This window comes from Drosophila nasuta, chromosome 3 (genome assembly GCF_023558535.2).
Source record: "Drosophila nasuta strain 15112-1781.00 chromosome 3, ASM2355853v1, whole genome shotgun sequence".
NCBI lineage: Eukaryota > Metazoa > Arthropoda > Insecta > Diptera > Drosophilidae > Drosophila > Drosophila nasuta.
Genome location: NC_083457.1, coordinates 48,372,569 through 48,393,089, shown reverse-complemented (window position 1 = coordinate 48,393,089; position 20,521 = coordinate 48,372,569). Strand labels below are relative to the sequence as shown.

Here is a 20,521-nt window from a genome sequence, read left to right as displayed (position 1 = left end):
ACTTTATAGGGTCGGAGATGCCTCCTTCTACCTGTTACATATATTTCCTGCCGGCACAAAGTTATAATACCCTTCTACCCTATGGGTAGCGGGTATAATAAGAATAAGATGAAACATATTCTAAAATACTTTTTATTTTATTTTTATAATGTGTTCTCATTGTAATTATATTTTTTGAAGTTTGCAATAAAATTTTATATGTATTATATCTTAATTCTTGTATTCTTCTAATTTTTATTTTGTATTGTTATTTTTTTGTTTTCTACATTCTTTAATTTTGCAAACATTCATAAGCTATTTATATTTTTCTAGTTTAAAGCTTTTTAAATTTATGTACTTTTTTTGCGTCAATTTGTTATGTATTTTAATTAATATTAGGAATTAATATATTAACACCATAATATAATTATAATTAATTTATATAGTTGTTTTTTTTGGCAATTTGTTATAAATTTCAATTAATATTCTCAATTAATAAAAACTAAACTTAAACTAATTATAATTTTCTAGTTCAAAGCTTCATCAATTTATATGGATTACAAAGGGATTAATTGTGGAACCTGAGTTGCATGATTTATGAACCCCAAAAAGTCGCCTGCCGTCTACACTTTAGGGATCCTCTACGCTCTGAAAGGGATTGTGTAAAATTTCGACAACGCATTCCATGTTGTCTGTCTGCCTCACTCCTTTCTTCGTTGTTGTTTATTTTGACCATTTTGACTTTGAAAATTTGATTTGGAAAATGCGTGTGGGTGACTGTCTATCCATCTATCTGTCTGTCTGACTGTCTGGTTGTCCATGTCAGTTGTCTGGACTTTTGCTTCTTTGGCTGTTTGATTTTCTACTTTGTTTTTTTTTTGGCACAGCCAAAAACTGTCTGCGGCAACAAATTAATCAAGATATTAACAACCCTCGCAAAACAGTGTGACCAATGAAGTGGGCAGCTGTCCGAACTGCCAACGTAGCAAAAAAAAAAGGGTTTTGCTGGCCAAGGTCAGGCAAATTGAGTTATGAATTATTGAATAAGTTTGACGCGTGGAATTTTGAATATGAATTTCGAACATCAAGTGGAAGGGCAGACTAAAGGCAACACAACCTGTTGAAGTCAGAGTGGTTCATTAAAGGGTTGTCAATAAAGCATCGACTGCTGCTGATTGGTTGCCAGTTAGCACATAGACTCATACACACACACAAACACACATAAACACACACTCAGGCACAGACACTCGCTCACTTATTCACAGTCTCCTTTGCACACAATCAATGCCGTGTTGATTATGCAATAATACAGAAAAAAAGAAATGAGAGAGAAAAAAATACAAAGGCAAAATGCAGACATAACCTGCACACAGCCAGACAAAACTTCAAAACTCTTTGCCCACCCACCCCTAAATACCCTACACACTCTCTGCTCCCTCTCAAAATGCAGGCGCAACTGTTTGTGATTGTGTCTCGACAAAACGCATGAAACATTCGCCCACTCGAGGGTCGAAGACACGTGAAAAGGGCGAAAAGGGATGGGGACAGTCGCATGTGCATCAGACAAACGAGTGTGAGAAGTCTCAATCTCTCTCTCGTTCTCTCGCTCGCTCCCTATGCTCCACTCAGCATGCTCCTTTGTGCAGGCAACAGAAAATAAAGTTTATGACTTTGACTGCCGACGGCGTCGTCGTCGTCCCCGCCACCTTTCCCACTTCTCCCTATCTTTCTCACTCTCTCTGCAACCGCCATCAAATGTCTGCACCGGCGACGACGTTGGCGGCGTCTATTATTGTCGATTTTGCATTGTTGCTGGTACTTGAGGCTGGGCACACTGGGATAAAGCACACCAAAAATAAGCTTTTTAGTGCAAACAGTATTTTACTTCCTGTAAATTTAGTATTGTTGCACTATTTCTTAAATCAGTTTGGAACTCTATACACATATTATGTATAATCTTCAGTTACTACTTATTAACTCTATACACATATTATGTATAATCTTCAGTTACTACTTATTAATGTAAATTAATTATATAACGTTTTGAGAAAGATTGTTTAAATATAACTCTTTAAGTCCCAGCAATGTTGATCATAAAACTAGTTCTAATTTGTTGCACTGACTAAAGTTTACCAACATGGTTCCACTGTAGAATCTCTTGTTAGAACCACTGCAGTCCATTTGAACTAGTTCCGTGCTTGAGTTGGGCATTTGAAAGCAAACTTCAGCCGCTACTGGATCATTTCTAACTAGTGCTTGAGTCTAATCTTGTCTTTTTACTGCACTAACAGTAAACTAACAAACACGCACACTAGCGCACTCTAGCGGCAACATGGGCAAACAACTCGAATGGGCCGAAGGGCACTCGAAATACACACGACAACAACAACAGCAGCAACAACAACAATGTCGACGGCGACGACGACAAACAAAGCCAAAAGGCGTTGCGAAACTTTAGCGCGTCATTCATCCTCAACCAGTCCAAATATTGCACCCTCGAGCAAATGCACACTTCGACAGACAGCGGGAGTGGGACAGACCGAGACAGCGACAGAGTGAGAGTGCGATAGAGAGTGTGAGAGCACAAGGCACATTTATAGCACGAAAATTAAGTGAAGCGTAAGCTGAAATGCACTCCCACTCGTCAGCTCCCCTTTTGCCCCCCGCTCGTCACACCAAACCCGAATGCGAATCTCTGGAATCCGAGCACTATGAACGGTCGGTCGGTCCGTCTAAATGTCTTCGTCTGCCCACCGAGCGCCCGACGCACTCCGTCTGGCTCATCGTCTGGCACTTGGCATTTGTTTCGTTCGCTCTCGCTCTCTCTCTCTATGGCAGTGTGTGTGTTGGTTTGTGTGCGTCGCTGCGCTGCTTAACCTTGAAAAACGAACAAGTCCAGCCGCAGTCGCAGTCGCCTGCGCCCGGCCACCCGCTGCAGCTGCTGCGCTGCTGCTACAACTGACAGTTGACTGGCGGCAGCGACGACGACGACGGCGACAGCGAAGCCGGCAATGATTTTCGTCCTCGTCGTAAAATGAAATTTACGAAATATTCGCCGCCTTTTGTTGTTGTTTGCTGTTGTTGCCGTAGCTTTTAGATTCGCTGTATAAGTTGTTGTAGGCCGAAAATTTGTGTAGTAGAAATGGCAATAGTAGAAAAAGAAGAAGAAGTAGTGGGATGAGGTGGTAGAAGAAGAAGCAGCAGCAGTAGTAAAAGAAGCAGGCCGTAGTAGCAGAAGCAACAGCAATAGTAGAAGAAGAAGCAGCAGCAATGGTAAGAGTAGAAGAAGAAGCAGCAGCAAATGAAGAGCAAAGGCGCTTGAATTGAATAACTTTTTCGGGCGAAGAAGAACACTTGTCAGTGGTCTGACTTTGGCATGGAGTGGGAGCGAGAGAGGGCGAGCGAGAGTGCTGTCTGGCAGACGGACGTAGAAAGGGTTGCCCACATTATTATGATGACGGCAAAGACGCAAGCTGAAGGTCCTGTCAGAAGTCCACGACTTAAAATGAATTACAAACACTTTTTGTTGTCCTTGGAACGCTTTTTTGGGTGTGCTGTCATAATGCTGTGCAAATGTCACAGGTAGATGATAACGGAGGGTAAAGAGGGGAGGTAGACTGAGAATTGCTGTGCGGAAATGTGAAAGGTTGAAGCAGCGTCTCTCTGTCTGACTGTCTGTCCATTTGCTTGGCGGAGCAACAACAACAACAACTTGTAAAAGGTGCCCACAGCGTACGCGGTTTATTTATGAGTTTGTCTTGGCACTGACAGCACAGCTGCCGCTTGCCCCAAGACACCAGCAGCAGCAGCAGACACCGCTCTCCCCATCTCTCTCTCGTTCTCACTCATTCCCACTCGACACATTTCGCAACTCTCAATGAGCTTTTGCAGTTTTCAGCTTCTTCTATGTCCAGTCAAAGTTGTCTGGCTGTCGCTGTCGCTTGCTGAATGCATCAATAATGCTCCGCAACGCATCAACTTTTGCCTGTCTGCGCCACTCTGCTTCTTCTTTATGTTCTTCTTATGACTCTTATTCTTCTTCTTCTTTAGTTCATGCTTTTTCTTCTCTTTGCTGGTTGTTGCAATTGTCTGGCTGCGTCCATCTGTGCCGCTTCATTTGGCTCTCGCCGCTCAAATTAATGAAAACTAATGCGACACTGAGAAATTGATGATTGCCGCCGCCGCCGTCGTCGTCGTCGTCGTCGTCTGTGCATCTGCTGACCCCCCCTCTTCCCCTCTCTGTTTCTCTTTTTATCCTCTTCACGCTGCACGACTCGACTGATGGGCGGCTACGGACATTAAAAATGACTGCGACTGCTTGCCATGCACTTTGGGGTCGTTTCGGGCTGCAATCAACGACAACTACAGCAACAGCAACAACAACACGAACAGTCAAAAGCAACAACAACATCCACAACAACTACAACAACAACAACAACAATGACGACAACGTCCCAGACTGATTGATGCCGCCAATAAAAATTAGCTGGGGTTGCTTGCTTGCTTCTCTTTTGCCCTCTCTCTCTCTCTCTTTCTCTGGCTTTTCGCTTCACTTCGATTTCATTTCATTCCATGCCATTTCGTCTCATCGTCATTTGAATGCCAAAAAGCAAAAGCAAAAACAAAATCAAGCAACTTGCAACTTTGAAGAATTCCTTCATCATAAAGCATGTCACTCACTTTGGCTAGTAGTAAAGCCCATATTTTTTTTTTATGACTTCACAGATCAGCACAAACATCTGGATTTTGTGGTGTCGGTTGCTGCTTCATTCAACAAATCATTGAATTTCCTGGTTTATCTTATATGTCACAAGATATTTCAAATATGCGTTAGATACATATTGAAACAGTTGAAATAATTGAAATTTTTGCGTATTAACTCGATGAACTTTATTATCTGTGTCAACAATCTTCTACATAAGCAGATATTAGATATTAGATTAGATATTTTAGGTAATTTTTTGATGAAGTCAGTTGACTGATTGACAGTAGAAAACACTACTTTTAAATTTTTTCTGAGTGTCTCAAGATATTCGATGTAATCCTTAGATAAAACTAAACTGAAGTTTAGATATTTTACATAATTTTAAGACAAAGCTAATCTTTATACTTGAGATATTTTATATAATTTTCAGGTAAAGCTAAACTTTATACTCAAGATATTTTGTATAATTCTAAAAAAAGCTAAAATTTATACAGCAAATATTTTATATAATTTTTAGATTAAGCTAAACTTTGTACTCTAGATGTTTGATATTATTTTTTAGATAAAGCTAAACTTCACACTCAAGATATTTGATATAGTTCTTAGATAGTGCATAACTTTTTTGACTACCATTGCTTGGGTTTATATTTAAAACAATATTATAAAATCCTCTTAAAATGTTGGCTTTATTATGTTCTATTAAAGCAATACTAATACGATATTTAAAACATTTCATTCATCCCAAATAGTAATGAAACATTTTACGATATTTCAAATTTTTAAAAGTGATAAAAATTCTAGTGTTAGAGGTTCTAAATAGCGTAAAAATTTTTATCACTAGTTTTAAAGACTATTTTCATCCTAAAGATACATTTTAAGGCTTATAAGTTATGTTAGTTTAAATTTAGAACTTTTTCAAAAAATTTACAAAACATTATATTAACTTTTCCCCAACTATTCATATTTTTATTATTTAAATACAATATTTATTGAATTAAGGAAACATGGATCGTCTTTTCCCCAACTATTCATATTTTTGTGATTTAATATTACTATATTTATTGAAAATTTTTGTTAGTCACCAGTAAAAACGTGATAGTTTACTTAGCTCATTCTCAATTATCATAAATTTCTAACTAGACATTACGTATACTTTGTAATCTAACTAAAAGCTACAGATTTTTGTTGAGATTTACTGTCGAACGTAATATGTAATTGACTTTCGTCACTCGACTAGAGAGAGAGAAGCTGAATGTTACGTCAGGGCTTTCATCACGAGCTTAGTTTATGACTATTGTTGATTTGGATTTCTAAATAAAGTTTTGAGTTGTGAAACTGTCTGCGTCACTCACAAGCATGAGGTTATCAAAGTTAAACAGTTACTGTCTGCCTGTCTGTGTGTGTTTGTTTGTTACCTGGAATTGTAATGTTCAAAATTGTCTCTGTGTGTGTGTGTGTGTGTGTGTGTCTATGAATCTGTCTGATTGTCGTCTGGCAGGTTGGGTTGTGTCTCTCTGTCTGGGGGCTAGTCTAGGTGCTTATCTAGCCCACAAATTATTTGCCGTAGCTAAAAACCGAGAGCCTATTCACTGGAATTCTCTAGTTCTCTGCCGCTCGACACCGCACTGCGCTTTTTATTTGACTTATGACGAGACTTTTTTTTACTCTCCGTTTTTTTATGCTGTTTGGTTCGGTGTTTGCTTCACCCGTTGTGCCGACGTCGCTTAACTTTTTCATTGCCAGACGGAGCGCAAACATTTGCGAGTATTAATTAACGCTTTGTTGAAGTTTGCGCTTCGATGTCGCCGACATGGCCGACATGGACTGGATATCTCTCTTTACGCTCTAGACATTGTCAAACGTCATGCGGCATTACAAATATTACGTAGCCGCAGCATTGGCTGACAGAGGCAAAGAGAGAGAGAATTCTCGAGACAGTAAAGAGACCGAATCGAAGAGGAGGTAAATATTCCTGTCACTCAATTATTCAGGCATAATAAGCAAATTGTTTTAATATGCATAAATATCTTGTACGCCATTTGGCAAACAAGTCAAAACTGCCAGACAGAGAGACGACAAAGACAAAGACAAAGGGTGGCTGCTTTGCTGCTTCGTTGGCATATTCAAGGTGTGTTTACATATATTTAACCTTCAAGATCCGCAGACTAAATATGCCAGCGGCAACAAACCAATGAATACGTATACGCCGCATTGGCCCAGCGTATACTCTACTCTACTCTCTACTCGCTTGTCTTTAAGCAGCCAGCAAAACACAAAACAGGTAGCGCAACGTTGTTGTCTGCCTCATTTGCCCTGCTTCTGCAACTTCCACAAAATTACGTTACCTTCAAGTCTGTCCCGTCTGTGGCATTTAGGCACAACAACACAGACAGCAGACAACTCGAGTGTGAGAGATGAGTGTTTGCTGTTGTGTGTGTGTGTGGGGCAACAACAATAATGGCATCAAATAAAAGCTTAGGCCACAAAACAGAGGCAGACAACTAACTACGCACAAGCGAGGACGACGCAGGATATGCGTTGCAGCCACAGCAGCACCAGAGGCAGCGGCTGCGTCTGTGGCTAGCGTGGATTAGAAGCCAGCCATGTCGTAATAGAAATAAGTTAACACCAAGGTAGCCACAGCTGATGGACTACAAGTTATGCTAGCGACAAGGCTGACAAACCAAAGTAGACTTCTCAGTCTAAATTAATGCTGTAGAAGAGTTGTAAGTGTGACCATATTATGTATAGCACAATTAGCATAAATATCCTTCACTTTTTAGTATGGTCACACTCGATCTTAACTGTCTTGTTTGTACATTAGATGGTGTGGTAAGCGCTTAACGAGAATATAATTTCATCATTATACATATTAATAATCGATGTTTTTTTCTTTGGAAAAATCAAGAGTATAAACACAAACGGTTTGGAACTTACGAAAGTGAAATTAAAGGCGATTTTAATCATTCAAATTCTTATTAAACTTATGGACAAAAATTGAGTTCAAGGGAGGAATTGTGAAAATCGAATCGCCGAGTTTTATTGCCAGTAGGGACAAGGACTTCTTTAGGAGAGGCATATACAAGTTACCATCAAAATGGCAGAAAATCATCGAAGGCAACGGTACATATAGCACTTAAATCGTCGTCAAAAATCAATAAAGAAACCGGTATGTCATTACCAAACAACCTAATATTTACTGTAGATTAGCTTGATTCTACTTAAACTGGATTTAAAAGCTCACTTTTGCTATTGCTTACATTTATTAGTATTTCTTTGCTGTATTACTTATAAAGTGAAAAAAGCAAAACATTTGGTGATGTTGTTAAAAATGTGATTAAAATTTAAATGCCATTAGGTACACAGAATTAAAGTCAATTAAAACTTGTATACAACGAATATGTAGTATATAGTTTAATTTAAATTTTGCATCTTCAAATCCCCATTAGGTGAATATTGTATAATAATAAATATAAAAGGCAGAAGGAGAAGGCATCTCCAATCCTATGTACATATATATTCTTAATCAGTCCGTCTGTCTATGAACACCTAAATCTCTAAGACTTAAGATATGGAGATAAAATATATAATTTTGGGTGGCAATCTTGTATATTTTGTACTCTATAGTATATTTTGAGTGTAGTACTCTATCAATACTTTATTAGATGGTTAAAAAAAGTTTTACAAATACGCATGTCATAATATTATAGAAAAAATTACCATTCAACTTTGCATTTTGTTTATATAAATAGATTAAATTTAAAGAAAACAGAATCCTCATAAATATAAAACTTCATTTAAATTCTAGTTGTTTTTGGCTCTATATTTTAATTACTTAGTGAAAATAGTATTTATCGACACAAAATTTATAAGGTATGTTATTTACTACTCGATTTCAGGCTCTCTGTTTGTCTTCATAGGCTATTAATTAACCTTTAAATATTTGTAGAATATTTACAGGGTAGACAGTCGTTAAAGTTTTGCCAGAGACACACGCCAAACGGAAGAGGCTCTTGGGGCAACTTAGTTGAGCCCCTCCGGAGGCGAGAGCGAGAGGAGTTTTTGTTATGTACGTACATTAAAGCATGCACACTTATACAATCACATGCTCACACACACACACACAGAGGCACACAGGCACGCATACATAATATGCGACGTAATGCCGGCTCAAGGACACGCTCCACACTCTAAACAAAACAAAAAAAACGAGAGAAAATCGAGGAAAATAAAGAAAGAAAAATGCAAAAAGGAGAGAAGAATGAAAATGGTGCTGCCTACGCATATTTACGCATACATAAGCATTCATTTTGGCATAGGCAATGGATATGGTGTATGGTGTTATGCGGCGTATACGTAATGCCGGCAAAATAAAGCATACGCCGTGTAAGCGGCTGGCGGAAGCAGACAGCGGAAAGGAACCGGCAGCAACATTTTTTTGCGCGCCTCGTTTTATGCTATGCAAATATGTTCGGGTGTTTGTTTGTGTTGGATTTCTATTTATTTAATACGCACACACACACACACACACCCACAAAATATGATTGTAAATGTATGTGACGACGACAGCTTAGACATTTATGCGCAGTTAAGCTGATTGAAGATTGTGCGATTTCATTGAAAGACCTTGGCTAATATAGACATTAGCAGAAGAGAGCGTGAGATGTGAGAGAGCGCGAGAATTTTCCATTTTTGGCCTTGAATTAAATGCTTAAGCGTATTCGAAATTGGAATGCTTGAGAAACAATTAGATAATGCCGACGTACATATTTAAATTAGTCATTTGTTGAACCAATTTGCATGTTCTGCCCAGCTTTTTTGTTTGGGTTCGCCAAGGCATTTCCATTTCCCGTTTACTGTTTACTGTTTATACAACATTCATTCTCTTTGATTACTTTATTCAGTTTGTTTTTTGCACTTTGGAATTTGCATTTCGAATTGTTTAAAACACACTAAATTTATTTTGCCAAGGCTAATTTAGTGCGTTGTTTTCCTGAGAATACTTTTTGAAAAATGCCACAATGAAAATATTGCCACAATTATTAGTTCAAATATTATTTGTTGAGTGTGAGAATTCATTTTGAAAAGTATTATAATAAAAGTCTTTAAGTATTTGAAGACGTAACATAACTAGAAGAATACTTTTCTATAAAAATTACGCATGCTAATTGCATATCGCTTTTGTTGATTTTGAGAACTATTTTTCAAAAATATTACACAATAAGTGTATATTGTTTATTTCATTATTACACTCTGTTATAACTTCCTGCCTACAATAATGGTATGTAACATTCAGAAGAAGGAATTTCTTTATCAAGAAAGAATTTTAAAAAAGGACTGTAGCTGTCGGTTCTGAATTGCTTGAGTTGACAATGTGGTATATTTTTTAATCTATGGTATATTTTAAATGTAAGTAATTGGCAGAGGGATGCATCTCCTTCTCAAGAAATAAATTGATTTAGAAAAAAGAATACGGCTCTAGAAACGTATTTGATTTGGTTGATAATTTGGTATGTTAATATGGTATATTTATACCCGCTATGGGTAGAAGGTACTACATCAAAATATCAAATATGATATTTGGTATATTTTTTAGTATTTTTGTGGTATATTTGAAAATTAATTCCGCACTGTTTTTCTTTTTATTCAAAATGGGTATTGGGTATTTCAAAATCGAATATACTCGATTGTAGCTTTCTTACTTGTTTTATTTTTAATGTAGTAGTATATTTATATACCAAATATTTTATTTGGTATATAACTAATTTTGTTTTTAATATAGTATTTGGCGTACACCTAATTTTGTTGATAATCTAGTATAATGTACTCCATGGTATATTTTTTGATCTAGTAGTGTACCGATATACCAAATCAAGAATTTGAAACTTTGAAGTATATTTACGGTATATTGAATTGGTATAATTTAACGATAATACCGCTTTCGCTTTGGTTTAGCATTGTGTTGAAGGTATTTCACGGTCAACCACTTTTCTTTACTTTTTCTGATTAACTAATGTTTACAACACTGTTTCATAATATATTTAGCATGTAAATTGTGTTGAGTTACATTTGTTGATTCTCAGAATTGTTTTCTACACAAATATTATATGTCTAGTGTATAACTATTACACCATTATTCATTTACGATTGACCTGAGTTAACAATACTTTTCCAAAGTTTGACTACCGATTATAGAGGAGACATCAAATGGCTTGTAAACACCTGTAAGTAATTTATATTCATGCTTTTTAATGGCAATTTGCAGCTTATGGCGCTGCTGAACCAGTTAGGCGTGCGACTGAAATCCATTTAAAGTAATTTATATTGAGTGCGACAAATGTGCGACGTATACGTAATATGTATTAATGTTGGGCAAATAAAGACAACAACGAAACAGACATGGATAAGCACACACAGACAGAGAGAGGTAGAGAGAGAGAGGGAGAGAGAGGGACAGACAGTCATTCAGTTGGTCTGAGTGTCGGAATGCGTCGCATGTCATGAACAATTGCAATTTGTATTTTATTTTATTGGTTTATTATTCATTATCAATGGCAGTTGGGTCGTCGCGAATGGGGCTCTATTGAAAGTGAGTTAAATCAACTGTCGCGACATGCTTAAGCCTGGGCAATCAATGGCTCATTGCCTGCGTCAGTCATCAGTCATCAGCCATCGACCATCGAACGTTGAATGTCGAACATCGAACATCGAAGTGTCGCCTGCCCCAAATGGCGACGCTGTAATTAGCTCTGGCTAATCAACAACAATATGCGATAGTATGTGTGTTTGTGTTTGTGTGTGTGTGTAGTAATACTTGTTCTTCCTCTGCTGCTGCTTTGACTCAGTTATGCAGTCGCAGTCATTGAGTAACTTACTCAATCGATTGCCTGGCCGATGAACTGCGCCGGCCCCAATGGCTTCTGATTGCACTTTTTTTTTTTGCAAATGTGTGCGCGTTTGTTCGTGTCTGTGCGTGTTTGTGCCTGTCTGGTGTCGAGTCTGCTGTGCAAAGCGCGCGCACGTGTCCCATTCATCAATGTGTGTGCCTCTCTTTGCCACTCCTCCCCCTCAGTTTTGTGGAGCATAGTCCAAAGTCACTTTGGCCCTGCACTTTGCATAACTTTAATACTATATTTGATTTGTTTCGAGTTTGGGTTCGTTTTTTTGTGTTTTATGGATGCCGCAGTCAATGCCAGCAACAACATGGCGTCGCCCTCTCCCTCTCTCTCTCTTTCTATCTCTCCCTCTCTTTCTCTTATCGCCATTGATCGATCGTTGCCCCACAACGCACGCGCTTCAAGCGTCTGACTGGCGTTCATTGAACGCACTTTTTCAGCGAACCGAGCTGAGAGTATATAGTACTATATTATTATAATTTCGTCACGAAATGTGTAACGCATTAATGTGGGCAATCGCAAATCCATAAAACACATACACACAACTGATCAGTGCGATGAGCTCACTTGATACAGTCGATCAGTTGAGTTTGTGTGATTAATGAGCTTAATGAGCTGATCAGTATTCTATAGTTTTAGATTATACTCGAATAATCACTCTTATTAGAATGTCATTTAGATTTGCTTAGTTATTTTTTTGTCAAACAAACTAGTTTGTTGAAGGTATTTAAAATGAACACAACTTGTAGTGCTAAAGGAATAATAGAAAATTCAGAGGATCAGAGTAATAATGAAGAAGTTTTGAAGTTTGTATCATTTTATAAAATGGATTCTTAACTATATTAAAAAATTAAGTAATGTGTTTGCATTTATTTAATGATTGTTGATTTATTATTCAACATTTCCTTTGAATTCTGAATCATTTTGGATCATTTTAAAAAATGGTTTCATACCTATATTAATTTAATGATATCTATTTAATGATTGTTACCTAATTATTCAACAATCCCTTTGATTTCTAAATTAATGACAGATTTGTGTATATTAAACTAAAACAAATGCCAAGTAATATTCAGCTTATGTTGAATGATCTTTGTTGTTAAATGATTTTTACTAAATTTCTAAAAAAAAATCTTGTAGAGCTTTAAATTCATTTCACAGATCGTTTCTTTATTTTTGAACTTTATCTCACACACTGACTGTATTTAACATTTTATCGAAATATGAGCATTTTTATTTGAAATTTGAGTATTCAAGATTTTTTTTGAAGAGCCAATAAATTTTTGCAAATGTTAAGAACTTATTGTAGTTGAGTTGGCAATTGAAATTACAAGAGTTTGAATCACTTAAATGATGGTTTTCAAATTTAAGACTATTCGAAGGTTCAAACTTTAATTAAAATCTTTAATAATTGCGAAGGATAACTAATATATTTGTATTGGATTGTTTCTGCATTATAGCCAACATTTGGTTGCATTTGTGCTACTTTCTTATAAAGTTGAAATGAAGTTTAGTATATTTCGAATGTAATAACGATATACCAATCTTGTCATTCGGTATATTTTTGTATTTTTGCAGTATATTGCAGCACTGTTTTGTTTTATTCGTTTGACTAAAACATTAATTAATAATATTTCAATTGAATAAATAATCTAAAGATAGATTAAATTTTAAGTCATATGGAAAAATTATTTTTTGCTGGCAATATTTAAAATATATATTACAGACTGCTTTCCGTTTGAAGAAATTATTTCATGATTGATTAGTCTTAAGTCATATGGCAATGTGACCTTTTGTTATTTTCATTTCGGTTGCTGTCTTAGTTGCACAAATGCTCAAATACAGCAATAATTTGTGTATGAAAGCCAGGCAAGCTTTGAGAGGCAGCAGCAGAGGCTGCGGTAGAGGTAAAGACTGAGGCTGAGACTGAGGCAGAGTCAGCAGGCAATGACCGAGCTGCGCTGCAGCAGCAGCGATCAATGCACCTTCGCCAAAAGGTGCAACGCCTCGTATAAGACGCGACTCCACTCGAGTTGAGAGTACGTCTGTCTGTCTGTCTGTCTGTCCGTCTGTCCGTCCCTCTGTCTGTCTGTATGTGAGTGTGTGTGGTTGTATGTGTTTGTGTGTGTCTGGGCATGCAATGACGCACGAAACGCGATCAGCAGTGCGAGTGAGCCGGTTGAGGTTGAGAGCGAGGCAAAAAAGGGGAGACCCAACGACTTGTCGACCAACAAAACTTGACCAACACACACACACACACACACATACGTATGAGGCCATGGCTATTTTTAGACCAGCTGCAACCGCTGACTGCACTGCAACCACTAACCAAGCAGCCAAGTAACCAAGCAACCAACGAACCACGTTCAATTGCCTCGGCCCAGACAAAGTTGCTCAGCGGGGCCGCCGAAACTGAACTGAAACGAACCAAAAGTTCGTTAACTGAACCGACGCAGTTTTTTTTTCGCTTTTTGTGATCAGATTTATGCGTGAGGGCCGCCACAGCGTGTCCAAGTTTAACCCGAGGTCAGCAAGCAAAGCAAAAGCCGAAGCCAGAAGACAAGACAAGAAAAGGGTGGGCAGCATTACTCCATTGCATTGCATTGGTGCAGGTGGCTCGGCGATCCATGTTACATGCCAATTTAATAGCACTTTTTACACACACCCACACACACACACACTCGCACACACGCACCGTCTGCTGTTGACTGCGGATACCTTTTTTTTTTCGTTGAGAAAGATACATTTTCGCAACCAGTTGGCGGCCGCTGCGGAAGCGTGGCATATCCACAGCATTTTGTCTTCATCGCTTGCTTATTATTATTGTTCTCGATACCCGGTAGACAGGTGATGCAAGGGCATTCTAATGCTCTGGCTAAGTTCAAAGTGAAGCTCAATTCGATACCTTAAAATACAATGATTTTCAATTGCATGTCGATAATTGCAACATTTAAGTGCACATTTAAGATAATTGCATGCAATTATAAGTAGTTAATTTGCTATACTTTTTTTTTTAACTTAAATGCATTGCGTAGAATTGCTTATTTTGGAATATTGAAACATTCTTAACAGATGTTTCATTTTTATGAAAATTTGCAGTTAAGTGCACATTAAAGACAATTGCACACAGGTTAATTATCACAATATTCAGTAGAGCGGATCGAAATCTTTTAGCTTGAACACATCGCATATAGTAATTGCAGTTCTCTAAAATGTTATATGATAAATTTGCAGTTTGTGCTGCTTTTGTGTAGAGTTTCATTTAAATGCACAAATATGACCAAATTCGATATCTAAAATTTACAAATATGCATGTCGATAATTGCATACAATTGTATAGAGTTTATTTGCTCTACTTTATTTAACGTAAATGCAGTGCATATAATTGCACATTTTGAAATATTGCAACAGCTGTTTTATTTTTATGACATAATTTGCAATTAAGTGCACATTAAAGATAATTGGACACAGTTCAATTATCACAATTTTCATACAAATTGCTTTAACTTTTTAACTTGAACGCATTGCACATAATTGCAAGTTTCTCAGATGTTTTACGTTCTGGTACAAATTTGCAGTTTGTTTTGTTTTTATGTAAAGTTTCAGTTAAGTGCACAATAGTTAATAACTATCATTATTTATCGTTCGAGCAAAAATATTGTGCAAACGCTAAGTTTGTTAGATAGATTCAATTCCAAAATATATTCTTTTACTACACATTGCAGATAATTGCATATCATGCAATTATTGTATTTCTGCCCTTGATTCTCTCAGATTAAACTTTAAAAGATCACAATCATATTATTACGGTATTATGCTAACATTGACAAACTTTATTTCATATTTTTGACATATTCTCTAAAATTGTGCAATAGGTATTTTGCAGTCAAGTGTGCTCAACTTTGTTGTGCTTGCATTTACGTTCGTCTTGTTGTTTTTGTCGTCTTTCTGTTGCTGTTTTGTTCGTCTCGCAGACAAATTTATGAGCGCTAAGTGAAGGCCAATAAAATTCTTTTTGTCTGGACTCGTTTTTGGGACTCTTCTTCTGCCTATTCTCCCCTTTCGACTCATTTTCAGCCTTTACAAGGCCCATTAACTTTCGTGCAGTGTTTCTTCATTCTCCTCTCCACCTTCAACTTCTCTCGCTTATCATAAAACAAAGTTTATTTTTATGCTTTTGAAGCACTCAAATCCTTGAGAAAGCTTACGTATGTCACTCACAAAAGGCATTTAATGTCATTCCCATCTGTGGTTGGGTTTCTTTCAAATTCGCCTTTGTTTCTATGTGTCTCTATAAATGTATTTATCTTAAGCTCTTTTTTATGAACTTTTGTTATATTAAAAAAAACAATTATGTTTTATTTTTAAACATAAATTTGCAATGTGGAACCAAATGATTATTACTTTATTTAAAACTGTTTGTTAATTGCGTTTTAAATAATTTGAGATCTATATAAAATACTTTACAATCTAGAAAATCTAAAAATATTTTTTCTTTTAGAATTTAAAGCGTGTATTTATGCATGCTTCACTTCAACTCTTAAATGAAAAATTGTACACAATTGTGAATCGATTTTAATAATAATGTATTTAAATTTAATAGATCGCTTAGGTTGGAAAAATCTTTTGAATAGCGAAAAGTCAGAAGGTTTTAGTACATTATTCGCCTACAACATGTTAAAGTATTTTCTAATCTGGAGTTCCGTAGGATTTTTAGTGGTATTAAATAGATCAACATTCATTGTAAACGATAATCATTTAAATATATATTTCTCAGTGTGTGGCTCATATCACATTCACGAATTTTAAGTGTAGCTTGGCAAATGAAACTAATGGCGAAATCAAACTGTGCCGCATCAAAGCTGTTAATCGGACCCACAAATATCTTTCTTTGCATCTAAGTCTTAATACGGTTCTTGATAATTTGAATGTAAGTATTACTTAGAACTTCAAACGGACTTTATCGAGTATTTTATCATAGGGAAACTTGAAGCTAATGCGCTTCGACAATGGCTACAAGCCATTTTTCATTGATATAACCTATGATCTCTGCAAGTTTCTGAAGGATCCACAAAATGTCATCGTAATGGCATTTTATAATACGTTTAAAGAGCGGTCCAATATGAATCATACCTGTCCTTATGAAGTAAGTGCACATATTGAAAATTATTATTTTCTTATTACTTCGATTATTCCTTTATAGCACGACATTATTGTCGATAAAGTGTGGACGGGAAATCTTGAGCAGGGTTTTGCCAGATTTTTACCAACACCAAATGGCGACTTTGCAATTTTCTTGACTTTTTACACAAATAATAAAGTTTTTTCGCAGTTCAATCTCTATTTAAAAAAAACTTAAGGAATAAAGATTTTATACATTTATAGAAATCAATAAGTTAAATTTTCAAAAGAATTGTGTCGACCCAATTTTGTTCTCTTAAACAATATAAAAAACGAATATGATTAAATGTATTTTATTTCATTTATGTAATATTTTGGTATATTTTGAAAGTAATAGTATATCGGTATACCAAATAAAGCATAATATTGGTTATATTATATTAATAACATTTTGAAATTTTAAACAATCTTAATTTTTCATTTTACGTTCTAAAATAATATTTTTGTATATTTTAAATGTAGTAGTATATCAATATACCAAATACGATCTAGCCATGTTCGTCTGTCCGTATGAAACACTGGATCTCAGAGACTATAAGAGATAGAGCTCTATTTTTTTCGACAGTATTTGTTATGTTTGCACGCAGATCAAGTTTGTTTCAAATTTTTGGCACGCCCCTTCCACCCCCGCAAATTAAAAAAATCGAATAACAAGCGTTACTTTAGAGCTAGAGCTGCGAATTTTGTGTGTACAATAATAACTATGGTAGTTGTGATTCCTGAAAATTTGGTTGCGATCAGACAAAAATTGTCGAAGTTATTAAAGAAATACTTTTGTATGGGCAAAAACGCCTAGTTACTTTGGCCGATCATCTGGTATATTATGGCGTCTATGGTATATTTTGAATGTGGTACTATATCGATATAACAAATATACCATTTGGTAGATTTTTAGTATTTTTGCAGCATATTCGGTATATTTTGAGAAAATTACGGCAAAATATATTTCTTTTATTCAAAATGGGTAGCTGGTATCTCACAGGCGTGTACACTCGACTGTAGCTTTCTTACTTGTTATGCTTTTGAAGCACTCAAATCCTTAAGAAAGCTTATGTACGTATTTCACTCACAAAAGTCATTTAATGTCATTCCCATCTGTGGTTGGGTTTCTTTCAAATTCGCCTTTGTTTTTATGTGTCTATATAAATGTATTCATCTTAAGATCTTTTTTTTTCATGTTTTATTTTTAAACATAAATTTGCAATGTGGAACCAAATGATTATTACTTTATTTAAAACTGTTTGTTAATTGCGTTTCAAATAATTTGAAATCTATATCAAATAATGTACAATCTAGAAAATCTAAAAATATTTTCTCTTGAAATTTAAAGCGTGTATTTATGCATGCTTCACTTCAACTCTTAAATGTTAAATTGTACACAATTGTGAATCGATGTTGATAATAATGTATTTAAACTTAATAGATCGCTTAGGTTGGAAAAATCTATTGAATAGCGAAAAGTCAGAAGGTTTTAGTACATTATTCGCCTACAACATGATAAAGTATTTTCTAATCTGGAGTTCCGTAGGATTTTTAGTGGTATTAAATAGATCAACATTCCATGTAACCGATAATCATATAAATATATATTTCTCAGTGTGTGGCTCATATCACATTCACGAATTTGAAGTGCAGCTTTGCAAATGAAACTAATGGCGAAATCAAACTGTGCCGCATCAAAGCCGTCAATCGCACTCACAAATATCTTTCTTTACATATAAGTCTTAATACGATTCTTGACAACTTGAATGTAAGTATTTCTTAGAACTTTAAACGGACTATATAGCGAATTTTGTCGTAGGGTAATCTGAAGCTAATGCGCTTCGACAATGGCTATAAACCATTTTTCATTGATATAACCTATGATATTTGCAAGTTCCTGAAGGATCCACAAAATATCTTCGTAAAGGCGTTTTACAATACGTTTAAAGAGCGGTCCAATATGAATCATACATGTCCTTATGAAGTAAGTGCACATATTGAAAATTATTATTTTCTTATTACTTCGATTATTCGCTTATAGCACGACGTTATTGTTGATAAAGTGTGGACTGGAAATCTAGAGCAGGGTTTTGGCAGATTTCTGCCAACACCAAATGGCGACTTTGCACTTCTCTTCACTCTTTACACAAATAATAATGCTTTTGCGCATTTTAATCTCTATTTAAGAAAGACTTAGAGAATACAAAAATCATGCATGAAATCAATAAGATAAAGTTTTCAAAAGAATTGTCTCAACAAAATTAATAACAATACGACGAAATTTTTATTTTATTCATATAATAATATTTTGGTATATTTTGAAAGTATTATGATATCGCTATACCAAATAAAGTATATTATAATATTGGTTTTGTTATATTAATAACATTTTGAAATTTAAAACATTCTTGATTTTTCCTTTTAGGTTCTAAAATAATATTTTGGTATATTTTAAATGTAATAATATATCAATATACCAAATATAACTTTTGGTATATTGTAATGTTTTTTTTGTACATTAATTTGGTGTATTTTACCAAGAAAATCACTTTCTCAGGATCAAATACCGATATACCAAATATTGTTTACAGTATATTACGGTATTTTAATTATTTGGTATATTTTTACGTTAATGTCACACTTACAGAGTCAAATAAATATACAACAATTATACCAACTTCAGCGTTTTTTTGTGTTTAAAGTGTATTTATTATTGTACAGACTTCAGATGTGGTCTTAATATTTCCTAATTGATGTCAACAAACTGAGATTAATATGTTCGAGCAAAGCGTCAACATTAAATGCGAATTTTTATGCATTACTTAAACAAATAAATGCGAATATAAATCCATCATCAATCAATTCAAATCGATATTTTTTTTTTATCAAATATAGTATTAGCGCTTAATGTGTTTTGAAATAATTTAAAATGAAATGCCAACACATAATTATATGTAAAAATATTTCGCAGTTAAGCGAAAAGTCATTAGTTTAAAATTCATTATTCAACTGCGAGATGTTGATGTACAAACTGCTCTGGAGTTGCATGGGATTTGTTATGGTAGATTTTCGTATTTTATTTTTGACTAATGCTAATTAAATTCAGAACCTTTTTAGTGCACGGCTCATGTGACTTTCACAAATCTGAAGTGCACCTTTTTGAATGAGAGCTTAGGTGAGTTCAAAATTTGTCGCATCAGAGCCGTCAATCGCACACACAAATATATTTCGATGTATGCAAAACCCAAAATCATACTTGATGATATAACTGTAAGTATTATTACTGAAAAAATCATACAGACTATAATATAATGAATTTCTTCGAAGGGTAATATGAAAATAATGCGCTATGATTATGGATATAAGCCTTTCTTCATTGACATAACAATTGATGTTTGCAAGTATCTGAAGAATCCACAGAATGTCATTGTCACGACATTCTACAACACATTTAAGAAAATGTCCAATATAAATCATACTTGCCCCTATAAGGTAAATGAAAAAATTCAAAAATAAATTCCATATATACGATTCATTCATTTCATTTTTGTCTATAGCATGATGTTATTGTTGATAAAGTGTGGACTGGAAATCTCGAAAATGATTTCAGCAAATATTTACCCATTCCAAATGGCGACTATGCAATCTATTGCACTTTTAATGTTTCTAATGTTGAGCTCGTTAAAATATTTATTTATGTACGAAAAAGTTGAGTTGCATTTCTCAATTCAATACTAACTCGCAAATCTAATATTAATGACAAAATATATTAAATTCA

General features: G+C 35.2%; 3 protein-coding genes across 3 annotated transcripts in view; 2 read left to right on the top strand and 1 right to left on the bottom strand.

Moving 5' to 3' along the window:
- LOC132791726 (box A-binding factor) overlaps positions 1-20,521 on the bottom strand; it is a 97,768-nt gene that overhangs the window by 55,225 nt on the left and 22,022 nt on the right. The gene's annotated exons all lie outside the window — the stretch shown is intronic.
- Positions 6,608-18,940, top strand: LOC132792830 (uncharacterized). The gene is made up of 8 exons (XM_060802327.1): positions 6,608-6,646; positions 16,184-16,299; positions 16,358-16,510; positions 16,562-16,726; positions 16,784-16,900; positions 18,359-18,511; positions 18,563-18,727; positions 18,785-18,940. Exons 2-8 carry the CDS (start codon positions 16,255-16,257, stop codon positions 18,938-18,940), a joined length of 954 nt encoding a protein of 317 aa, XP_060658310.1. The 5' UTR covers positions 6,608-6,646; positions 16,184-16,254.
- On the top strand, positions 19,866-20,478 carry LOC132793725 (uncharacterized). Its single transcript, XM_060803780.1, has 3 exons — positions 19,866-20,013; positions 20,071-20,235; positions 20,301-20,478. Exons 1-3 carry the CDS (start codon positions 19,975-19,977, stop codon positions 20,454-20,456), a joined length of 360 nt encoding a protein of 119 aa, XP_060659763.1. The 5' UTR covers positions 19,866-19,974; the 3' UTR covers positions 20,457-20,478.

Excerpts from the sequence above, each read along its gene's own strand:
- LOC132792830 (XM_060802327.1), top strand. The coding sequence starts at position 16,255 with ATGTTAAAGTATTTTCTAATCTGGAGTTCCGTAGGATTTTTAGTG. Across the intron at positions 16,511-16,561 it reads CGGTTCTTGATAATTTGAAT|GGAAACTTGAAGCTAATGCG; the intron begins GTAAGTATTACT and ends ATTTTATCATAG. Across the intron at positions 16,901-18,358 it reads CTTTTTACACAAATAATAAA|TGTGTGGCTCATATCACATT; the intron begins GTTTTTTCGCAG and ends TATATTTCTCAG.
- LOC132793725 (XM_060803780.1), top strand. The coding sequence starts at position 19,975 with ATGTATGCAAAACCCAAAATCATACTTGATGATATAACT. Across the intron at positions 20,014-20,070 it reads TCATACTTGATGATATAACT|GGTAATATGAAAATAATGCG; the intron begins GTAAGTATTATT and ends ATTTCTTCGAAG. Across the intron at positions 20,236-20,300 it reads ATCATACTTGCCCCTATAAG|CATGATGTTATTGTTGATAA; the intron begins GTAAATGAAAAA and ends TTTTGTCTATAG.